Source organism: Pyrgilauda ruficollis, unplaced genomic scaffold (genome assembly GCF_017590135.1).
Source record: "Pyrgilauda ruficollis isolate IOZ18807 unplaced genomic scaffold, ASM1759013v1 scaffold54, whole genome shotgun sequence".
Taxonomy (NCBI): Eukaryota; Metazoa; Chordata; class Aves; order Passeriformes; family Passeridae; genus Pyrgilauda; species Pyrgilauda ruficollis.
Genome location: NW_024527044.1, coordinates 6923329 through 6947204, shown reverse-complemented (window position 1 = coordinate 6947204; position 23876 = coordinate 6923329). Strand labels below are relative to the sequence as shown.

Below are 23876 nucleotides of genomic sequence, written 5' to 3'. Positions count from 1 at the left end.
GGTGTGTTGCTACAATTCCCATCAGTGTCTCTCTCCCCAGTGGATATAATTCTTTTCCAGCCTGATCTGGAAATCCTCAGCTCAGGCTGCCACAGCTTGTGCTTTTATCCCTGGAGGTTCATCCTCCAGAGCCACAGCCATCCCACAAGGACCTCTCACATGCATCAGGCTTCAGCAGCCACACCACCTTGGAAAACAAGCCAGAGGAGTTTAGTCATGCCATTCCAGCAGCCAGCAGTGGCATTAGCTTCCCAAAGCCCTGGGATTTTCAGGGCTTTGGTTTATGGTTTTTAGGATGGCACACTCCTGATGCAATGTGCTCTGGGTAGAAGGAGAATGTGTTATAATTCCAAGCAAAAGAATGTTGTTTTGAAGAGTATTGATATGATATCATGTAGCCTCTGGCAATTTCTATCTTCCTTTTTTTTTTTTTTTTTCTCCAGTGGTGGAATTCACTGTTCTTCATTTTCTGATTTTGATTTTCTTTGAAGTTTTTCTGTTTGAAGAGATGAATACTGTAGTACTGTATCCCATATAATAGCTCCTCTGTTGTGCCTGATTTCCATTCAATGGCATGCTATGGTGTTTTATACAGCAGTGTGGCTGATCAAAGGCATTTTGTGTCATTGCTGGAGTCATTAATGCCTTCTTGGTATTGTACATCTGAACATTAAGACTCTGGCATACCTGAGCTTTTTGTCTGAAGAAAGTGTATGTACAATGAAATATTGCCCTGTTCTCAACCTCAAACTGTGGTTTGCTGAAAGTGGTTTCTTGCTGCTATATGAATGTTTTCATGGTGGGAAAACAGCTCCAGTTTGTCTTTCTCTGAGGGTAAATCCTTTGAGCTCAGTGACCTAAAGTCTATTGTTTTAACTGCTAAGTCATATCTCCCTCTACGAGGTAAATAAGTGTATTCTGTAAGGAAGTTGCCTTTGAATCTGTTTGCTTTCCTCCTCAAGTGTGGAAACTTTTTTCCCCCCTCAAAGGAGTGTTCTGTTGTTTCTGCAGAGCAACATTTCACCCTTTGAGAACTTCACACCCCAAGCATCACATCCCAGAGTGTTGTCCTTTTAAACTGAGGAAAGTCTAGGTTTGCAAGGGTATCTCTGAGTGGGGGAGTCTCTCACTCCTCTGTTTCAAGGCTCACACACATGATGCCGCAGATACAGAGCAGTCAGCATTTCCTGTATAAAACCTTTTTTAGAAAGATGTGCAACTCAGCAAAAAATCTCTGTTCTAGACTGAAATGTGACATATAAATGGCATGCCTGGGAGCACTGCTTCTCTTCCTTGTAAAAATGTTTCAGCCTGTGTTTGATGAATATACTTATGGCCTTTGTCAACTGCAGCTTTTTTTGCCACATTCTTGAGCTGTGATTTCACAAAGTAGATTCCCCTTCTGTCTGAGAGATACCATTTTAACAACATCTCCCCCCTTATTCTCCTCCATGTTTCATATCCTCACATCCTGAGCCTTCCCTTCACAGCTCTGCAGGGCATGGCACTGTACCTGTCCTGTAAAGAGATTATAGACAGGAATCTCTTCATGCCTGTAAAAATACATTAAGTACTAACACCATAAGATTTAGAGAGGAAAAAAATGCACTTGCTCCCTAGAGACTTGCTTCATCTGAATGCTGTTGAAATTTTGCATGCTTGAAAGATATTTCAGCACAAGGATTCAGAGAATTTGTTTTGGGATGAGGGGTTCATATTAACCATGGCTTGCTGCTGTACTTGGTATAGTCCTTGAGAACAAACATCCTGGGTTTTCAGGGTGCTCACAGCCATAGAAAAAGGATGAAAATACAGAGGGGAAAAGGAAGAGGTGGGATAATTGATTCATAGGGATAAGGGCAAGAATAAGTAGGCAGGAGACAAACAAGTCTGTAAGCAGAGCCAGAACTCCAAACCTGAAAAGAAAACTTGAAATAAAATTTTCCTTTCCCTGGAGGTTGTGAAACTAAGGAGTAAAAAACTAGAAAATGCTACTAATATTTCCTTTCAGTCCAATTCTGAGTGTATTTCATGTAGGTTTTCACAGAATCATATTGATTTTGTTTCCTGCAAACAGGGCTTGAAAATTTTCTTAAACTGGTGTGCTAAATAATTTGGACCAGCTCCTGGTTACATGATTTTTGGCAAGAACTTTCTCTGTGCTGCCCATTTTGTGGTCATTTGTGTTCCCATCCACAGCAGTTGCCAATATCCACAGGCAGAAGTGAAACTGTTAAGTAGCTGAACCATTTCCCAAGACACTTCATGGTTCTTATATTCCACACAAAACTGGTTTCAAGTGTCCCATTCTCACCACTCTGTCAAAATACACCAGAAAAATATGTGTGTTCCTTAATCTGTCCTGTTTTCTATATCTATGCCATGGATAAATGCTTGTAAGTGAGAGTCACAGAAGATCTCTGTGTAAGGTAGGGCTGTCATTATGTTGAAGATTTTTTTTTCTGCAATCTGTTTCTATGAAAGCCATTATCAGATCTCATCCCTCTGTACAGATGAGCACCAGGACCACAGGAAGGTACCACCTTGCCCCTACTTCCAGCTTTTCACAGTCCCCAAAGGCACCGGGGCTGTCCCACATTATTTACAGCAGGAGGATTGGTGTTTTTCCACTCTGAAGTAATTATTCACATAATTCCCTTTAAATATCAAGGTTTCTAAATCCAGGCATTATATTTACTTACAGGAATGCTTAGAACACTGGGATCACATTGTTGATCATTGCTTGACCTTTCTCAAGATTGGTTTCATGAACTTTAAAAAGAGAATTTGTTTGTGTAATCACCTCCTGAGGAAGCCTGCTTCAATATTTGTTTGTTGTTAATCTCAAGGGACTGTTTAGTTAATATAGTACTAGCCAAAAAAGTTATTTTGCTGTCTTGTGTTTTTCTTTGGAAAAAGAGGTTGGAAAGATTAATCTGGGAGGTTAAAAAATATATATACTTGAAAGACTGTCAGTCATTTCTTACTTAGACTCCTTTGCACTTTAAATATAGTTTCATATTGGTTTTAAGAAAAAGCATGTGTTCATTGCTGAAAACACTTATTAAAAAAACATTGAGGCACTTTGCTGCACAAACTCCCCTCCAGCACATCTGTGACTAGTAATGATATTAAAAGCCAAACAGGTATTTGCAGCTGTTGAGTCACAGTCCAGCGTCTCCTGGAGAGCTGTCCTTGTTTCAGCTGTGGGATGATGGGTGGGTGGAGACTCTGCAAGTTTCCTACATCTCATACTGCCTTCTCTGCCTGCACGTAGATCTGGGAATGCCTGTTTTTCCCCCCTTCCCCTTTCCCTTCCCATGTGTTCGAGGCCTTACGGTAACGTCTTGGAGCCCATCTGTCCAATCCTGCCTGTTCCATGCCTGAAGGAAGGGTTTTGAAGCCCATCTGTCCGACTCCACCACACCCTAAAGAAATCCTGACACAAAACAGATAATGAGACAGTTTAGTAAACAGATTTAATAGATGTGGACATCAGCATTCAGCATTGCCTGAGCAGGATCTCAGGTTGGCATTGCGTGAGTCAAATCCCCAGGTCCTGCCTGTTGTGTAATTTCTCCATGCCCTGTTTTCAGTGTAGCAATCTTAGCCACATGCTGTTCCTTCTAATTCTGTGGCCTGGGACAAAGAGTTTCTGGTAAAGCTTGAGTATTTGGTTCCTTTGAACCCCTAGAGAACAATGATCAGTTTAGAAATTCATCTTATCTGGGTTTGTTGTCCTCCAGAGCACTTGACCTCTTCTCTTCAGAGAGAAAACAAAGTCAGAAGGTTAAATCATGACCATAAGCGCATAGGCACTAAATGATGATGGGAAATATGTAACAAAGGGAAAAAAAAATCAGTGTAAAATTGGAGTTTATCAACCATAACAAGAACCCAATTAACTTTATGGAAACAATAATTTACAGACAAACTGGGATGAGAAAGTAGTGATGGTTAGGAAATCAGAATTTTTGAAACACCATTGAGCATGCAGGGCTAATAATCACTTTTCTCTTTAATGTATGATCACAATCCATGTGAATTATGATCCCTGGAAGAAGTGAGATGATTTCAGATCTGCAAAGAACTCTGCCAGAACTCTCAGAAAACCCAAAGGAAAATGTGTGAATCTAACCCCACAGGAATTTCTGTGGGTGCTCCTAGACCTCCAGTGTAGCTGGATCCAGGGAAACTTTCTAATTATTTCTACTTTCATAATCCTACCTCTAAGATAAGGAGTTTCTCTCTTTCAATTTATCCTTCAAAGTCTTTAAGTGGATGGTGATGTTTGCAGTAGAATTTTAGTAACACCATTTAATTTCTCTGCACTGTGATATTGTAAAAATTGGTTATTTTTCCAGCTGATAAAAGGAAGTTTGAGGTTCAAAGAGAAAGTGAAATGCTAAATATCTTTAGCACATCTGTGTCAAAACAAGGTAAGAAATTATGAGTTCAACATCTCACAGTTGCTTTTCCATTCTATTCTAGGATGATTTTGTCCATTGTAACCCACAGGCATTAAAATTCAGACAATATATGCAGAAAGTGCCCTGTTCCATTGCTGAGCAAAGCCCTCAGCTCCCAATAAAGCTGAAGGAAATGCTGAAGTTCACTTGGCACACATTGATCCATTGGACTCATCCTGAACTAAACTGCACTCAGCTGCTCTTTGCTGGCAGGCTGCTTTTGCTTTTTATAGTAGAGCTCGCCAAGTAATTATCCAGATAGGATTTCTCTTTTTAGTTTCAACTTGTCACATTCTTTCCTTCACATATCTCCTGATGGCTGCTTGTCAGTCATGTCACTCATTGGAGGCAGGAAGCCTAAGGTCATCATTAGCTCATGGCTTGATTGTCTGGAGAGGGAACCCCAGACAGGGGTTGTCTGGAGAGGGAGCCCCTTATCTTGCTTGTGCTAAGAGCTCTAATGCATTTATTCCCCCTCTTTTCCAGGAGGACCACCCATACTGATTTGTCAAAGGATAAATCAGTGCATTTCATTAAATGGCCATGTGTTAGCAGTAAATAAAGAGCAGTAATTAGAGAACCAGTGAGTTTCAACAATTTACTATCTTTTCCAACTTCTCCAGCACCCCTGTTGTGTGGATCCTATTTTTGGCTGTGGGCTGAGTCCCACCCTGCAGTCACACATCATCCCTGCACAGCTGTCCAACTTGTATGAAGAAGGGACTCTGTTGGTTTAACAAGATGTATTTTCATTCCGGATCACAGAAAAAAAAGTGGTTTGAAAAGTTCATTGGACTATTTGTATTCCCTTCAATGAACTCCTCAGCCTCTGCCTGTTTGTCTTTTACCCCTTCCAAGCCATTCTGTTTCTTTTAACTGATTTCACCATGTAGGGAAGGGATTTGGTTCACATGTTCTAGACACCCAAATTTAGGTGTAATGTGGACATCAGCACATGAGCTGCTGTTCCAGTAGGGGTCTATCCAATATAACCAGTGCAGCCCCTGCAGTCAGTGGGACTGGTTGGTAAAGGTATCTAGAGAAAATCTACATTAAAAAACCTGAATGTAGGTATATGATTCTCCCCAGAAATATGGTTCACTTGCCTAATTATAAGGATTTTCTATTGTTCTGGGCACCCTCAGGTGTCTCCCTCTGCCTGCAACTTCTGCTAAAAAGTCCCACTCCATAGTCATTTATCCCTGTCTTGTACCTGCAATCCAAGAGAGGATTTGGAGGGCACTGGGACTCTCAGATCCCATCCTACGTGTCTCACCACTTATTCCTCATTCACCCCCCACTTCTGGCTGTTGGTTCCTACACCACAGCTGTGGAGTTGTGGAGCTGAGGACTTCTGAAATAATCTGTTCATTTGGCAGAAAGAGGTAACCAAGTGAGGGCTCCTTGTTTGGTTGCTATTCCAGGCTCTTTCCAGAGTGCAGTCTGAACACCTGGAGGAAGCTCCAGAAGAGAACCAACAGTAGGTGCTGTCCAGCTGTGTATTGATCATGAATAAAAGCTCCTCAGATGCACCATCCACCATATTTTCTGGTGAAAATATCACACAGTTTTCAAAATAGCTGGGTACTTAGAGTCCAAGAAGTTCAGTATTCAAAGATAGGGGAGATAGAGGAGATGGTCCCAGCAAGATACTCAGCAAAGTCTGTTTGCCAGGTGAAGGGAGGAGATCTATCTCAGAGATTTCATTGCTCTTATATGCAACAGCTGTTGCAGACTGTTATGTTGTGAAAAAAAAAAAGAGAAGGCTAGAAGGGAGGAAACACCCACTATTCTAGGAAAGAATTGAATGGGTTTTGCTATGGAACAAAACCCCAAACAATACAGCAAAAATCTGTCAGGAGGAACATCTGGAACAGAACTGAAAGATGAAAACAATGGAAAATGCTTTCAAAAGTCAACAAACTAGATCCAGACCACAGTCCAGAATAAAGGAAAATCTGGGTAGAAAAAACACATCTATATTTCTGTTCTCCTTTTTATTCCCTCATTTTTTCTCATAGGTTTTCTCCTCTCCAGGAGTTAGACCTGATGAAGGATTATGAACCAGCTGAAACCATTGTGCTAACAGATCTGTGTTGCAATCTCAACATTTGCATCTCACACTTCTTCAGGACAGTGTGAGTCAGTGGTGAATTTATTAACACATCAGGTTATTTAACACAGGATTATCATAAATTATTGGGGTTTTTTGCACTGTGTAGTGCAATTGGAAGAAGACAAATTTGAGGGAGCCCTGCCTCTGTCTTTAGTACCTCCTGACCTTTTCTGCATATCTCACCAGACTTTTCCACCTTTTGGTAATTTCCAGGTTGCAAGTATCCTTTTGTCCTGATTCTCTGCCAGCAGCACATTATTATTTCACTTTATGATCAATCAGGTTGCTCATCAAATTGCCAGGGCTTCCAGCTGGAGTAGGAGCATGAAAGGGGATCCATTTCCATTCCTCCCATGCAGGATGGAGAATTGGGCAGTTTTTTGTGGTCTTGTGTAGGACTTGCTCACCACAGAAAAGTGGGACAAGAAATCTGAAGTTTTCACAACCAAAGTTCAAAGATGGATGCTTAAAGCCCAGATCCTTCACCTATGCGTTGCAGAAATAATGATTCCTGTTGTTTGTGGCAAGTTGCTGTATCCGACAAAATTACTTATTACAAAAACTGTGATTTCATTGCTAGTTACTTCATAATGTTCTGAAACTTACCCAGCTTGTATGAATCAACTATTTTGTAGTCCCCTTATGAGTAAGCTGAAGTAGCTGCTGCCTCCATATCTTCATTTTCATGGGTCATTCCTGTGGCTTGTATGAATCAACTATTTTGTAGTTACTTATGAGTAAGCTGAAGTAGCTGCTGCCTCCATATCTTCATTTTCATGGGTCATTCTGCTGGAATCTATTTAGACTTAGCCAAAGTATGTATCTGAGACCTTACTCACCTTTTCCCTTTGTTTTTCATTCTTCTCCATTCATTCCCAGAGAGATTCTTACCTTTTCAAGACCTCTTGCCTTATTATGTTCAAGATTTGAGAATCACAGAATGGATGAAGTCAGAATGGATCACTGAAGGTCATCTAATCCAACCACCCTGCTCAAGCAGACTCCCCTAGAGCATTCTTCACCTTTTTCCTAATTCTTCACTTCTAAATTCCTGCTGACTTTCCTAGAGCACCCTTGTAATTGTTCTCTCCAGTTGTGTCACTTTATCTGCTTACTTTCAATATCCTCACACAAATTTGGGTCCATAATAAAAAATGGAATGCCACAGGGTTTGCAGGACCAGACCTGGTTGAGTCCATGTCTCCATTCCAGTCACTCAGGCTGTAAATTATTGTGTGCCATGTTCCTGCTGCTCTCGTGTAGTTTGTTAATGACAAAGTTTTGTGCTACTAAGCCAAGTGCCTTGGAGAAGCCAATTATACGATATCAAAGCTATTATCCTTATCAACTAGATCTGTAATCTCATTAGGAGATGATAACAAGGAAGTTTCACAGGACCTTTTTTTCTATAAAAGCAGGTTGATTGGCATTAATTATATCATCCACCTTTAATGATTTATTAATTGTGTTCAGAGTTGGACATTCCATTTTTATTTATTTTTTTCCCAGAATCAGTGTCAAGTTGACAGGCCTGTAATTACCTGGGGCTCTTACTTTTATCTTTGTTTGAAATATTGGCACAATATTAGCTTTCTTTGAGGGCTCTCAGATATCATGAGTGATCCCAAAATTATTGAAGAGTCCACCTTAATAGGCCAACGGGTTTTCTGTAAAACTCTCTGCTAGCACCTGCATTTAAGTTACTGAAATCCATTGATTTAAACCCATGGAACTATTGATGGCAATAAGCAAGTATTAAGGCTATTTTTCTTCTAAATATTCTTAAAAGAAGTAGAATTTTCCTACTGATTGATGACTACAGTGTTCTTTTGTGTCATTTACCAATTACAATTTCCAGCCACTGAAAAATTTCTGTGAATATTATCTTACCTTTTAAATTTTGTTTTATTTTCCATTATAAATAGTTTTATTATGACATTTGTTTCTCATTCTGAATGTATTTTTTATTTGTGTGATTTAGTTTTTTTTTTTTTAACAAGGGTAAAATTTCTTGATATATTGTGTTTTTTTGGACTAAAATTTATGACTATTAGCTAAATATAGATGTAAATCTTTTAAGAGAAGACGAACTTCCAGTTCATCCTATAGAATCCCCATTTCCAATCCTTTGTACATGATTGTTAAGTCTGGAAGCCTACTTACAAATGGTTTTAAAACTGAGCTGAGAATTGGATATATGAGATGGTTTTAACTGACTTAACTGTAATAATAAATGCTTTGTAACCAGGAGTAAAAAAACATGAGAAATTGTGAAAGCATATTTGGAAACTAACCTAATTCCTGCTTTTCCTCTGTTCAAAACACAATTATGGGAGTTTAAACAAGGAAATCAAAGCTGGATTGGGTGGATGATGGACACTGAAAAATAATTCCTTCCATGTCCCCAGAGAATATACATGCTCACTGGTGTGAGATACATTAGATGGGGAACATGCAAGTCTTGTACTGTTCTCCTTTTACCCGTTAAAAAGGCATACAGAGAATTTAAATATCCTCAGTTATCAGTCAGACAGTGGTCGGGAACAATTAATTGTTTTATTGATTTCACTTAAATAAAAAAAAGGCTCTTAAAGCAAAGTGTTTCTTTAGGATACAAAATCAGCTCTCTTTTCCAAACTAGTAATTTTTAAATATTAAAAGAACATGACAGGCCAGCTAATTTTGTACAGATACATATATATATTTTAGTTCTACATCTGCTACAGTTTTCTGTTGCATAATTGATTTAATCTCTAATTTTACAGGAACGTTGAACTCCTTTACTGGACTCCGCATACATTTCTCCAGGGCAAAAACTGTCCTACTTTTTCCTCTTTAGTATCTGTTTAGTGCTGGGCCATTTTCCTCTGAAACTGTAAACTACCCTTGGTGAAAGAAATTAAGGCAAAGTTGGAATACAGTTTACGAAAACTTCTTGGGCACTTTCTTTTTCCCTACTTTTTTTTCCTCAATCTTTCCCATCCTTGCTGCACGATTACCCTGCAACTGGTGAAGGAGCAAAAAGGCAAAAACTGGTTGAGAAAGAAAATATTAATTCAGCCATTTAGGTATTTCTTTAAAATCAGATTTACACATATTCCCCCCCCCCTAGTTTTCCTCCCATTTTCAGTGTCAGAGCAGCCATGGATACTTTTGTGGTGGGTTTGATGCTGTTTTGTCTTTATTGCAGGTTCTTTGCAATATCCCCTAGAAAGGGATTTAAAGCTGCTGTTCCTTCTTCGGGCTTCTGAAGGGATTTACTGTGATCGTCTGGAGGATATAAATGTCCACCCAGGGAGTATTGGTATGAAACATGTATTCCACTTTTCATAGGAAACTAATTTTTGATAATATCCAAATCTACTAGTGTTGAGACTGTTACTATGTTGTTGTACAGATAAACCTCAAACAAAGGTACACATATTTTACAGCTAACGTTTAATCTTCTGGGACATATCATCTATAAGAAAAACTTCTGTATTTTGGATTTGTCCTCTGGTTTTGGATCTCTTTTCCAGAGAAGGGGAAAAAAAGTTCATTGTCCAGAAAGATTAATAATAGCCGCATAATTTTTTGTACCTTTCATTCCTGGAGTTTTTACTGAATTCATTTACTTAGATAATTATGGTTTTTTAAATTTTTTTTTTGATTTTTTTTTTTATTTTTAGTTTACTTAGATAATTCTTTTTTTAATTTATTTTTTGATTTTTTTTTATTTTTAATGGTAGATATCGTTGTCTGCAATTCCTTCAATTCTAATTTGTGCCAATGAGACTTCTCATTGGCACAAATGGTAAAATCCCCTCTTTTGCCTGTATATGCGATGGTAATTTTACTTTATTGAGGACTTATTGCTCCTTCACTTTGTATTTTGAGTGAAGGCTTTGTGCTGTTCTTACACTTGTCATAAAATATAAAAATATACTTTAATAAATATAAAGATTTCCATATATTTGGTTATTGCTTCAGTTCTTCTCAAGCCTCTCTTTCTTTAACCTTTGAAATCCTCCTTCTGTTCTTTCTTTTTTTTTTTTTTTTCCCCAGGAATTTATGGACAGGTGCAAATTTATAGTGCTTATCCTAAGATACCTTGGACACATCTGGGAACTAATGTTGCTCCGGGCAATGAAAGGTGGTATTTTGGCCAAATATGCTTTCAAATATTAAATTTTGGCTCCTGTTCCTATGACTTGTATTTAATATTCCTGTGAGTTGCATTATTCTTTCTCTTTGTGATGGGTTCTGTTTGAATTCTGTCTAGACAGAAAAAAAACAACCTAGGTAACAGAAAATTGCACCATGATGGGGAAGCTGATGATCTTTAAGGTCCCTTCCAACCCAGATTAACTTTAATTCTAAAGAAATCGAAATTCTAAGGAGGAATCAAACTGAGACTTCCTTCCTTCCTTCCTTCCTTCCTTCCTTCCTTCCTTCCTTCCTTCCTTCCTCCCTCCCTCCCTCCCTCCCTCCCTTCCTCCCTTCCTTCCTCTCCTTCCTCTCCCATTCAGCTAGCCCTAACAAAGCCTCATTGGAAGAGCTCCCATCAGGGTAGAGGTGTCAGCATTTCGGGAAATGATTGTAGAGATGAGCAGTGGAAGTACAAAGACCTCACCAGTAAGGCTCATCTGTTGTGAGCTCTCTCAGAGCTGTGTGTTCAGTGTAGATTAATTGTTTAGGAATTGCTACCTGATCCTGATCCAAACTGTGCAACTTTAGAATCACCCTCTGGAAATTCTTCTCCTTCCCTGGCTGAGATGGGAGATCAGAGTAAGCAGATTCTGACTGAAGCATGCCAGTTAAACACTTGGATGAAATGGATCCAGTCTAGATCTGGGTTGCTGCCCAGATATTTTATGTGAAATATCATGAGGTGCTAAGATACAAGTGTTTGGAGTTAATGCATGCACATTAAATACAGCACAAAGAGTTGTTTCAGTTAAAAGAAAGGCAAAAACAAACAAACAAACAAACCAAAACCAATGCCCTCTTTTTCATTAAAAATCTACCAAAAACCAGCTTAGAGTTAATGTGGTTGGATACAGGAAATAGGTAAAGCAGAGCTGGAATATGAAAGCTGAAGGAAAATGAAAGCTGAAGGAATTGGATTTTATTGAAGGAGAGAAGCTGCTCTATATCATTTTCCAGTATGAATCAGCTCATCAGTTCAGGAAGGACTTTCCTGCCATTTCAGAAGATATGCAGTGATTCCTCCAAAAGAAAAAAAAAAAAAAAAAAAAAAAAAGGCAAAAAAAAAAAAAAAAAAAAAAAAAGAAAGAAAAAAAAAAGGTCAAACAAACAAACAAACAAACAAAAAATAAAACAAAAACCAAACCAGAAAGAAATTTTGGTGGATTACTCTACTGAATATTCACAGATATTGTATCCTGTAAGTGTTCATCTGGAACCTACTCATTTTTGAAAAATATTGGGGAAAGAGATTCTGGAAAAACTTGACAACATCCCTTTAGGAATCTCCTTTCTCTCTGCACTTCTGTCATTCTAGCCTGCACGTGAGGCATTGTGTGAATTCACTCAGTGCCCTTTATCCTCAATAATTCCCTGAGGACTTTAAATCATCACCTGGCCAGCAGCAGTAACTCTGTAACAGGACAAGGTGTTTATCAAACAGAGATGAACACTGACCATTATGCATTTTGCTGTCACTAAACACTTTTATTTTCTTTACATGAAGCTAGAAATCCCCTGAACTACCAATATAACTTTCACTGTAAAAGGGGATCTTCAGTTCAAGATTAAAACAAATAAATGCAGGACGCTGTGCAACGTTCAGTAGCCAGCAGAGTTTTAAGTGCTGGTGCCTAGAGGATGTTCAGCAACCAAAGGAAGGATTCAGGTTCCTAAACAGATGGTTTGGGCCCATTTGAGGTGTCTTTGGGCTCTTTTGAGATGCTTTTGGGGTTCCTTCCATGGCTTGCACATTTATCTCCCGGAACACTTCAGGAACCAATCCTGTCTCCTGTCACATCTGCTGGCTGATGTTTTAGATACCCTGGGATATCTCAGATAGCAAGAGATGCTCTTGTTTAGGGAATCAAATCCTGATCAAAGTAACCGATTCAGAGAACTGAATTGCTTTTCACCCACTACTGACTGCACCAACAAGCTCTGGTGGAAGCTTAGATGCCAAGTGCAGACAGCCACACGACCCTGCACATGGTTGTTGTCTAAATCCAAAGTTGACTTTCAGCTCTGTAGAATATTCCTGGCACCAAAAATGACCTGATATGTCTTTTGGAGGCAGCTTGAGCTCTGAAATGCTGTACTGGAACTGTATATGTTGTTAATCAATGGTGTGAAGTAGATGCTTCAGGATTAATTTCCTCCTGCATATTTCAGACATCTGTTTTTGCAGAAAGCCCTAAAGGGGCTTTTCCTACAGCATGGCCTGTGGACTTTTTTTTTCTTTTTCAGATCTCCCTGAGCAAAACTGTTCATTTTTAATGAAATTTGTGAGCCTAACTCTCATAAGCATAGTGACATTAAGTTTATATCATGGTGTTACAGGATTTTTGTAGAGGATGAAGTAGATTGGGATCAAGGTGGGGATATTGTGATCAGCTCTTCCTCCTATGAAGCCTACCAAGCTGAAGTAGTTACACTTAAAGAAGTCCATGGTCATAATATAAGAATACATGAACATCTCCTGCACAGGCACATTGGTAAGGAATTTTTCTTTCCTTTTTCTGAAAGTTTTCTTCTGAAGTATTGACTTTCCATTTCATATCTCAACAGGATCAATTCTACTTCCTTGTGGTGTCTTCATTTCTTTCTCCATATAGTTTTTTTATCATGCTGATTGTAACATGAATTTCTGTGAAAATAATCAATTCACTGCTGAATTGTTTGGGAAAACTTTCTGGTGTTTCAAGTTGAGCTGGTTCACAGAGAGAGAAAGTAATTTTTCCTCTTTTAAAAGAAAAAAAGAAATGTAGGATTTTAGGCCCTTTGTACAATTTCTATAGTATGTCAAAAACCTGGAAAAGAATTAAACCCCAGCCTTTTTTCAAATTTCAAAATAATTATGTTCAAAAAGTTTAAAAAACAAAATTGTATCAATTCCATAGCATGAAAACAATGTATTTATAAACTAATATCTAAAAAAACATAAAATCTGTGTATATCTATTTTCTGTGTAGATTCCATGGGATCTATATGTTTGTGGAAAAAGGGATGTAGTATTAATACTTATTTACTTTTATTTCAGCTTATAAAGTAAATTTATTATCATCTATTTAAAAAAATCTAAAGAATTTTATTAACAGGTCAAATTCTGAACTTTCAAACCAAGGATTTTTTTGTTCACATCAATATTTTTTCAAATTTGATCTTTATTCCACCCAGTAGGCACAGAAATTGAGTGTAATGGATAAAAAGGTCCAGAAATATAATGTTTTAAATGATAAATGTTTAAATATCTGAGCCAGTAATCAAAGCTTCACTTGGAACTGAGCTCTGTTCTGCAATTATCCACAGTGTTAATCAACAGTAGGCTCCATGGCACAGTTTTTTATGACAATGGCATTTTTCAAACAAAATGTGCAGTTCAAAGCATAGAACATCTAGACTTTATTTCCAGTAGTTTATGCATTTTAGGCCTTCCTTTTTAGCTGATGTAGATATAATGTATCTTGAGGGGAAATTACTGCTTACCGCTTGAGTGATGCAGCAATTGTTAGATACAGCTAAAAAAAAAAAATTCTGATGGAAAAATTGAGAGGTAAATGCTGAGTTTCACCTTGGCAAATGTAGATACTTGCAGGAAATGTGAGCCAGTCACTCTTAGCTCCCTTGATAATTAAAGCAGAAAAATACATACAATACATACTTCTCACTCATTTTTTATCTGCCCCTAAAGCAGCTATATAAAATACACAACAAATTGCACTTGAGAGTTGCCTATTGCTCCACCATGCATAAAACCAGCCTGGATAACTGGTTAAAAATCACATCTTCATGTGTCTAAAATCACCTGAGATTAATCCAAGCTAGACAGCTGCATAAACTTGAACAAAAGTTTCTTTCAGAAAGGCATTGAAAAAATGCTTTAAAATCCTTTTAGAAAGCACATACAAGCAAAACTCTGTAGCAAAGAGGGTTTTGGCATTGACATTAGTCTGATCCTGAGGAAAATTCATGGAGATCAACTCTGCAGTGTGCTGAAGAGTAACTCCAGCACGCAGAGCTTGGAAAAAGTGAAGTGTGAACCTGTTCATTGCTTTGGCACCTGCACACCGCAGGGGAAAGGTTTAGCACCTCCTTGTTCTAAAAACGAGATATCTCAGTAAAATATAAGCACACAGTGAATATTTGATGGGCAGGTGGCCTTTCTGGTTTTGTGTCGATGCACGCAGATTGTGCTGGGGGTGAAACACACCTGAATGTCAGTGCAGATTCTGCAGAGGAGCTGTCAGGATTTATGTCCCTCAAAGCAGTGGCTAACAGGTATGATAGACACTTATCACATTTGCTTTCTTGAAACTCCCCAGGGCGTCCCCATGACACAGAAGATGGCAGAAGCATCCCTTTGGCCGCGGAGGTTGGGCTCCTCACACGGAACGTGCAGATCCAGTCGGATGTGGCTTGTGCTGGGAGGATGCTGGTGGGACACTTCACAGGCTCCAGTGGGATGGAGTTTGAAGGTAGTTGAGATTCACCTGTCCTCATCAAGCACAGCGGTTTTGCCCAAGAAAGAGGTGCAGCAACATGTGAATCCATTCACATGAGCTATGAAATTCAGAACAAGCTGACTGTCAGCAAGTATGAAACATGAGCACCACTAAAAATTCATAAAAATTGAAGATATTTTAGGAGGGGCTGTTCTGTGTTTTGTAAGGTTTTACTAAGACTTTTTATATATTTATTAACAAATACCCATCACTACAATACACTGACAAAGTAGCTGCTGACTGTTGTATGTCTGACTGTTGTTAACATGGTTGTCCTTTCCTGTTCTTATGTAATATAAGCTTTTATTTCACTCCATTTGTCTCATTGCAGGTGCTCTTCAACTCTTAAATGTTCAATTTTTGAATTTTGGGCCTCCTCAGCTTTCTGCCATTGAATTCAGGAATGTATCCCAGGGGTCCTCAGTGGTGTCATCCAGCTTCAGTGGCAGCTGTGGAGCTGGCATTAAAGCAGTCAAGAGCAGAGGAATCTTGTTGCACGGTAATGTGGTGTTCAACACCACTGGACCTGGCATTGATTTGGAAGGGAAAAATCACTCCCTCACCAGGAGCCTTGTTATTCTGAGCAGGCAGCCAGCAGGTTCATTAAACTGGGTTGCTGGCATCAAGCTGAACCTGGCCACTGGTGTCTCCCTTCATGGCAATGCTGTGGCAGGATCCGAGAGGATTGGCTTCCATGTCAGGGGCCAGGACTGTTCACTAGCTGGAGAATATTGCAGCGGAAATGTGGCCCATTCGAGTCTCCACGGCGTTCACCTCTACCAGGAAGATGGATTTCAGACCTGCACTAGGATCACAGGTTTTCTGTCCTATAAGAATTATGACTATGGTGTCATGATGCATCCTGGAGGCAGCATTATTGTGGAAAACGTGGTGCTGGTGGACAACACTGTGGGACTCCTGGCAATGGTGCACTGTGCCTACACTGAGCAATGCTACACGGGGAAAACATTCATAGAACTTAAAAACTCCGTCATTGTCGCAACAAGCTCGACTTTTGACTGCCTCAGAGACAGGATCAAGCCTCACTCAGCTGATCCAACAGCTCAGGACCGACCTCCACGCTACCCTCTAAGAGGGCGTGTTGGGATTTTATGGCCCACGTTTAGCACTGCTCCCAGCCAAAGGCCAGAGCATCCCTGGCACAAAACTGGGTGTTGTCCAAAAGCCCTGGGAATCATGAAACTGAAAGGTTGGTCATCTGCCTCCACTGGCCAGACTGTTCTGTCACTGCTTTTCTTTACTAATTTCATTTTTTACAGTTGAAGTTTTAGCCTCCCACAGATGGACTGTTGGAGAAATCAGAACCTCAGTGAAATTGATTACACAATTCTTCTACAACTTGATACCGTTTAATTAAGAAAAAAATATTATTTGTTATTTTTCACTTCCCGAAATCTACTGCAGGATAATGGTTGCCCCTAGAAGCTGTGGCTGCCCCATCCCTGGAGGTATTCAGGGTTGGGTTGGACAGGGCTTGAATCAGTCTGGGATAGTGGAAGACTCCCCTGCCCGTAGCAGAGGGTTGGAATGAGATGATATTTAAGGTCCCTTCCAACCCAAACCATTCTTGGATTCTATGATTCCATGATAATTATGTTTCGTGCTAATGTACAGATTCTACCTCACACATACCTTCCTTCTGTGTTACTTTTCCAATTGATTCATCTCTCTGACCCACAGTTGCCTCCACCTAAATAAAAATACCAAATCTGAGAAGTGAATATCATACTTTGGATAGAATTGTCACAGAACATAGGAACTACAACTCACAGAAGCAGTTATGACCTTTATTGGTATAAGAGCTTGTACAAGAGGAATAGAAGTCTCTTATGTATCCTGGATCTTTGTTTCAGATGAATTTTTCAGTCCCCAGAGCAATATTTGAGTATATCAGAACCCTGATAGCTGCTTGCAATAGTGGGATCTAAATACCTCACTACTTTTCATGTCTTTACTCCTCGCTGCTACTTACTTTTGCAAGAAAATTCATTATCCCCTTTTTCCTGAGGTGTAAGAGAGATAGAGAAAGACAAATAGACTTGTGCAGAATCTCACAGAAAATTCATGGCATAATATGGATTTTGGAGCTGCATAAGAGTTGACTGTCAGAGCCAAGTATGTGTCATCACACCCTGCTTGTTTTATATTAATCTCTGGCAAGTAGAAAAATCATCCAAGGCAGGTTATTATTTAACTGGTTCTTACTTATTCAAATGAAAATGTATAAAATACTCTTGCTTTTTGTTTTCTCTCTCCGTTATTATTCTGTGATTTCATTTCCTATGGTGTGACTTGGTTTGTATCAACTTAGGATGTAAATTAGCTGCAAGTATTCTAAAGCCACATGAAGATCTATGAAAAATGTTAGTTATTAGTGTGATTTAAAAATAATTTGCCCATATATATATATGGGGGGCACGTTAACATGGAAAACATCACACAAAAAAAAAAAAAACCAACAACTTTCTTATCTCTAATTATGGCACTCTTTTAACCACTTTTTCTTGCTTGATCTTCTCTTAATCCCTGGCAGAAGTCACCTTTACTGGTTTTACACAGAGCTGCTACAGTGAAGACAGGGATGTCTGTATCATGTCAAATGCTGATCATTTAGGCATCATGCCTCTCATCACAGCAGAGACATCAAGGATGTTACATGTCAGTGAGAAGGACAAGTTCTACTTTTATCCAACAAGGTAAAATGCTTCATTCTGAATTATCTTAAAAAAAAAAAACACAAAACCCCAAACACCTACAGCTTTGGAACTATCCTCCCCTTATATCTGCTTTTGTACTGCTCCTGTCTGACAAAAATGAGCAAGATCCAACATCAAACAAACATGCACAGAAAAATTCAAATACAGGGAAAAAAAAAAAAAGGAACGGAAAAACACCACCAAATTTAGTTTAGGGCAATCTTTTATAATTTGAGTTTTGAATTCCATCAAGGTGCATCTCCGGATGAATCCTCTTGAATTTCTTCTTTTTCTGACATTTGTGTAGCAAAACAAGCCTCACATATCCCATCTCCTAAACCCCCATCCTGAGCATCTCTGACTTCTCAGCCTCAGGCTTCAGAAAATGTCAGGACCTCCAGGAAAAAAAGCCTGAGACAGGGAATGTCCTTTTGGTCGGGGAAGCGTGGCTTGATTTGTGCCCACGAGATCACATCAGAAATGTTGATCAGTACCAGGCAGGCTGTGAGATGTCAAATGATTGCCAGAACTGCTCCTGCCCAGGGAGAATATAATCTGTGAGGGTTGAGGAGGGAGGGGAGAACTTCATCTGTAACCTTAAGTCACTGCTGTTTGCAGTGGTTTAGACATACCACATCCAATGGAAACCACATGCCTATTTATTTATTGCAGCCACTGAACATGATGCAGAGGCTATGTCAGGAAAGCCTTGAAGTAGCAAAAAAATATTCCAGCATGGACTCCACTTGCCAGTCAAAAATAATTGGAGGTGTCCCGCACTGCTGTGTTTAGAGCCCCTCCAGCCTTCTGCCAGAATTTCTTATTTTATTCTATATTTTTGCTTTTTGCTCTGGGCATTAGTTTGCGTGTAGATTTCTGAGCCCTGTCCAGCTTGTCAACTCCCATTATGTTTCACTCTTGTATCCATCCCACAATATTCTGCTGGTAGTGAGCTGCTGAATACCCTGTCCACTGCAAGAGCTGGTGGTTTTCAAATGTGAGGAATGCACGTGGGTTACTGAAGGCTTCCTTGGGAGGCTGCTGAGCCTCTGAGGGTGGTAACATCTCCCAGTGCTCCTCATGCAATATCTGCATGCATTTGTTTAATCCACCTTTGCAGCTGCTGAGCTTGATCCAGCATGTGTCTGCATTGTTCTGCTTCAGCATCCCGAAGGGATGTCTTGATGGATTTGTCCTGTCAAAGAGAAGATGAGCATTGCCTTGGAGCAAGAAAGAAACAGAAACATCAGAGAATATAGCAAATCCATGAAGAACTTTGCTTGTACTACTGGTAGACCTAACCAGCAGAAATGCTGGATGTGCTGAGAGATGGCCAAGAACTGAACTGTCAGGATCAGAGGAGTCTTTGTTCTCTGTCTCTTTTGAGCTTGGTTGATTGCGGGAATTGGCCTTTTTCTTCCTCTGCCCTTACTGCAAATCTCTGCCTATACCTGTTTGCCCCATTCAAGGTACCAGCAATCAGATTTTCTCAGCCTGAGACCAAAAAATTCTGCATTTTCTTCAAGGTTCAATGTGTAGTAATCTGAAAATATCTCCATGGACTTTGCTAGAGTACAAGTCTTGTTATCATATTGAATTCTGCCATGGGTGTGAGATGCTCAGTTCACCAGTTCCTTTAAGCTGTGTTGAACCTTTAGTCAATCTGCAATTGAAAGCAATTCAGCTCACTACATGTTAGTGTTCCAAAAATTAGGCATGTTATTTAAACACACTGGCCTCCTTCTATAGTCAATATAGACCCTTGTTTAGGAAATGATTAGTCTCAACTCTTATATTTGTTTCAGTGAGATGAGTTTCTCTCAACACACCTGTGCTGTTACAGGTACCTTCCTCTCTGGCAGCCAGTAGTTAATGCCTTACACAGAAATTTATAGGCTTTTCTGGCTGTTCCAAGCTACTAATAATAATGTTACCTTTCCTACTAACCAGTGTACAAACCTCTGAAGACACCATGCTCCCCGAAAAGAGATGCAAAGGCTCAAGGAAAGCCCTTTTCAAGGATTTGGATGGAGGTGTCCTGCATCTGGAGCCACCTGTCTCTGTTTTCCCCAAGTCAGAATTTGAATGGACACAGTTCTACTCAGAAGCTGGTAAGTGCCTGTGCTGGCGGGAGTGTTTGCAAAGTTGTGCAGAAATTTGAGCTACGAGATGTGATTTTCACTGAGATCTGCAGCTGAGGTTGAGGTCATGGTAGTCCCAATCTGTGTGATTCCTTTCCAGGTAGGATGTAGTGAATTGTGCTGTAGAAGTCTGGGGTGACTCAGTGTGCAGCTCAGTGCCCACCAGTGCCGCTCTGCCTACTTGCAGTAGCATTTCACCCCGCATCCTTACCCTCTTTAGGGTCTGACTTGCTAGATTGAATGGTAGAAAGAAATTTTTTCCCTGTGAGGGTGGTGAGGCCCTGGCACAGGTTGCCCAGAGAAGCTGTGGCTGCCCCGGGATCCCTGGAATTGTCTAAGGCCAGGTTGGACAGGGTTTGGAGCAGCCTCAGATAGTGGAAGGTGTTCTGCCCATGGCAGGGGGTGGAATGAAATGATCTTTGAGGTCCCTTCCAAACTGGTGATTCCATTATTAGTGATTCTACCTGCCCTTTGCAAAGTCCTCTGAGAGCATTGAGGGGCACATGCCATAAAAACACCACAAAACTGCAAAATATTACCAATAATTGGCCCTGCAAGGATTTTCATCCACATCCCACTGAGGAGATAATCAAGTTGAAAACGCACTCCAGAAGTTTGACGACTCCTTTCTGTTTAAAAAAGGCCCATTCTGCTCAGTAACCACTTTCTGAAAGCTCCCACAACAAGGCTCCATTCTCATCCTGATTAAAACTTGGCTCTCTGATTCCAAATAAACTCTTTAATTACAATTAGCATTCCCTGTGCCTGCTGCTGATGGTGGCCATTTTGCTGTAGAGATGCATCGTTTGTAACTCTGCCGGTATGGGAGACTGATGGGAGGGACTGTAATTAATCCTGTTTTTCTTCACACTCTGAAACTGATTAAACACAAGAAGAACTTTAATCTTTAAACAAAAGGTGTAAAGCTTTTTCTCTAAGGATCCCGCTCTAGCTGGCTGCTTACAGGGTTGATTTATGTGTTGTCTAGATGCAAACACTGATTTTTATTGTACCTTTTCCACCCTAATTATGAATCACATCCAAGCACTAATGCTCTGGTACTATTACCACTTAGCACCTGCATATTAATGAATATATTTGCATACAAAACCTGGATTTTATTCAGATTCCCACCATTTTTAGCACCTCCTAGCACACAGTCATAGGTATAGGAGGAATCCTCACAATCTAAAGTGCACTGAGGGTACAACCTTCACTCCACAGGGTTTATCTCCTTGTGAAATGGAGGTACCAGTATATGATAAATGCTGCCTGCCTCTGAAGCTATTACCAAATTACCAGTGGTTTTCTTTGCTATCCAAATCAGAATGGGAATTTTTTTCCTCTTCCCTTCCCAAATGTGTGTTAAATTCTTCTACATTTCTCTGACCTATGGTTCATTTTGTCTTGAGGTTGACATTTGGAAAGGCACAACTTGATGATAAGGTGAATTTGTGGCCATCTTCTTCCCTTCTTCTCTTTCTGCAAAGTTGTAGCACTGACTATTTTTCACAGTGCAATGCAGGCTCTCAGGATAGACAAATTGGAGAAAAAGCTCAACTTTCCTGCTCTCACTGATCTCCTGCCACCAGGACCAGAGAAATTATCATCCCTCCTGTGCTTGAGGCCAGACCATGAGTTCAGTTCTGAACCCCTCACTGCAAGAAAGACATTGAGGGGCTGGATTGTGTCCACAGGAGGGAAAGGAGCTGGGGAAGGGTCTGGAATTTAAGCCCCATGAGGAGCAGCTGTGGGAGCTGAGGTTCCTTAATCTGGAGAAAAGAAGGCTCAGGGGACTCTCTACAACTCCCTGAAAAGAAGGATTCACCTATTCTCTCAGGAAATTAGTGATAGGTCAGGGGGAAATACCCTCAATCTGCACCAGGGCAAATTCAGGTTGGGTATTATGAAAAATTTCTTTCCAGAAAGAGTGGTCAGCCATTAAAACAGGCTTTCCAGGACAGGATGAGGCCACCATCCCTGGAATAATTAAGAAAACCAAGATGTGGACCTTTGTGATATGGTTTAGTGGGCATGGTGGCATTCACTCATTTATCATGGGCTTGATGACCTTGGAGGTCTTTTCCAGCCTTAATGATTCTGTAGAGACAGATTCCCTTTTTCTTCAAGGTCTGTGAAGATGGTGGTGCTGTCACAGAATTATGAAATCATAGAATGGCTTGGAAGGGGCATTGGAACAGGATGAACTTTCAGATCCCTTCCAACCCAAACCAGTCTGTGATTGTATGATTCTATAATAAATATAAATATTTATGTTCCCTTCAAGCTTCCAGTTTGGCCAATCAGATTGAAATTACAGTCCCTCAGCCATTTTCAGATACTCTGATTACTCTGTGAGGAGCAAACCAAAACACTCAGTAGACTTCAGGGACAAAAAAAGCCATGGAGATGTTTCATCAGAATAAAGAATATCCCAGGGAAGAAGTTGTGAAAGCCATAACTGAGGCACAAAGAATAATTCAGAATTATATTGATGTTTCCGGATTCACATGATGTCTTTTATTGAAGATGTAATTGATATAGAATTTATGAAATTTATTATTTCTATACCCACTTTTTCCCCCTTTTGTTTTCCCAAACTTTTATCACTGACTTTGGTCTTTGCTCATAGACCAAGCTTTTTATTGTAACTCTCTTAAGAAGCAGAATTGTTCACTTCAAAATGAAATTTGAGTTTTCTGGATAAACCGCAGAAATTTAGAAAAAAAGAACAAAACAGGAGGGAACAGATCCAAGATTTTTGTTGCTATTATTATTTCTACTGCAAGAAAAAAGGAGTAACAACAAAAGTGGGTTTGAGTCCAACAAAGCATAATTACTTTTTAATATGAGAGTCTTTTTTAGTCTTTTTTTTGTCTTTTAAATATAATACTTCAAAAGTTTAAAATTAAATGTTTTCCAACACCCTCCTCCCTAAATAATTTATGAGGAACTTTCAAAGTACCATTTTTTGAATTATCCAAAACAATTTAATGAGTTTAACATGAATTTGTAATTATTTAAATCTCTTTGAGCTGCCATTTTTGGATGACAAAATGTTTTTCTCCTAAAACTCGTGTCTAGAGCAAGCCTCTTGCAAAAGAGCTTGGGGCCAGGCCTGGAGCACTAAATGGTTCCATGATAGAGGAAATACCAGAATCATAAGCTGTGCAGCAGAGTTAGCTATAAACAGGAGTGTCTTGTTGGGGAGTTAAGGATAAGTGAACAGTTTGTGTATTGAACTGATTCCTGTATCCAGGTTAAAACCCCAGCTCAGCAAAGGGCAGCTGATACAGCCATCCTTGTCTAGTTGAAGGATCATCCAGCTGCTGGCTTTTTGCAGTGTTCATAGGACTCTGTTATCACAGTTCCTAAATCTGTATTCTGGGATGACTCCCAGAGCCATCAAAGTTCATTGTCTTCCCTTGGTGGGAATGCAGGTAGAAGATCCAGCTGTCCCCACTTCTGTTGTTTCCAGCGTTGTCATAGAATTTTGGAATGGTTTAGGTTGGAAAGGACCTCAAAGGTCATCTGATTCCATCTCTTGTCATGGGCAGGGACAACTTCCACCAGAGTTTACTAATGTCCCCTCCACCGAGCAAAGAGAAATTGACTCATTACATGGGTAATACACAGAAATGGAGAGATGAAACCAAGGCTTTCAAGTTTTAGTCTTGAGCCTGCAGACATGTTTTCTTCCTGATGACAGATACATCCTAGGTATAATTTAAGGCAATTTGTACTGA

At 39.7% G+C, this 23876-nt stretch overlaps 1 protein-coding gene across 1 annotated transcript in view; it reads left to right on the top strand.

Moving 5' to 3' along the window:
• The window catches only part of PKHD1 (PKHD1 ciliary IPT domain containing fibrocystin/polyductin), a 233326-nt gene that overhangs the window by 146157 nt on the left and 63293 nt on the right, over window positions 1-23876 (top strand). The window contains exons 51-57 of the mRNA XM_041480845.1: window positions 9776-9889; window positions 10630-10717; window positions 13111-13265; window positions 15093-15245; window positions 15604-16482; window positions 17827-17989; window positions 19940-20100. Coding sequence (XP_041336779.1) covers window positions 9776-9889; window positions 10630-10717; window positions 13111-13265; window positions 15093-15245; window positions 15604-16482; window positions 17827-17989; window positions 19940-20100 — 1713 coding nt within the window. The remainder of the gene's footprint in view (window positions 1-9775; window positions 9890-10629; window positions 10718-13110; window positions 13266-15092; window positions 15246-15603; window positions 16483-17826; window positions 17990-19939; window positions 20101-23876) is intronic.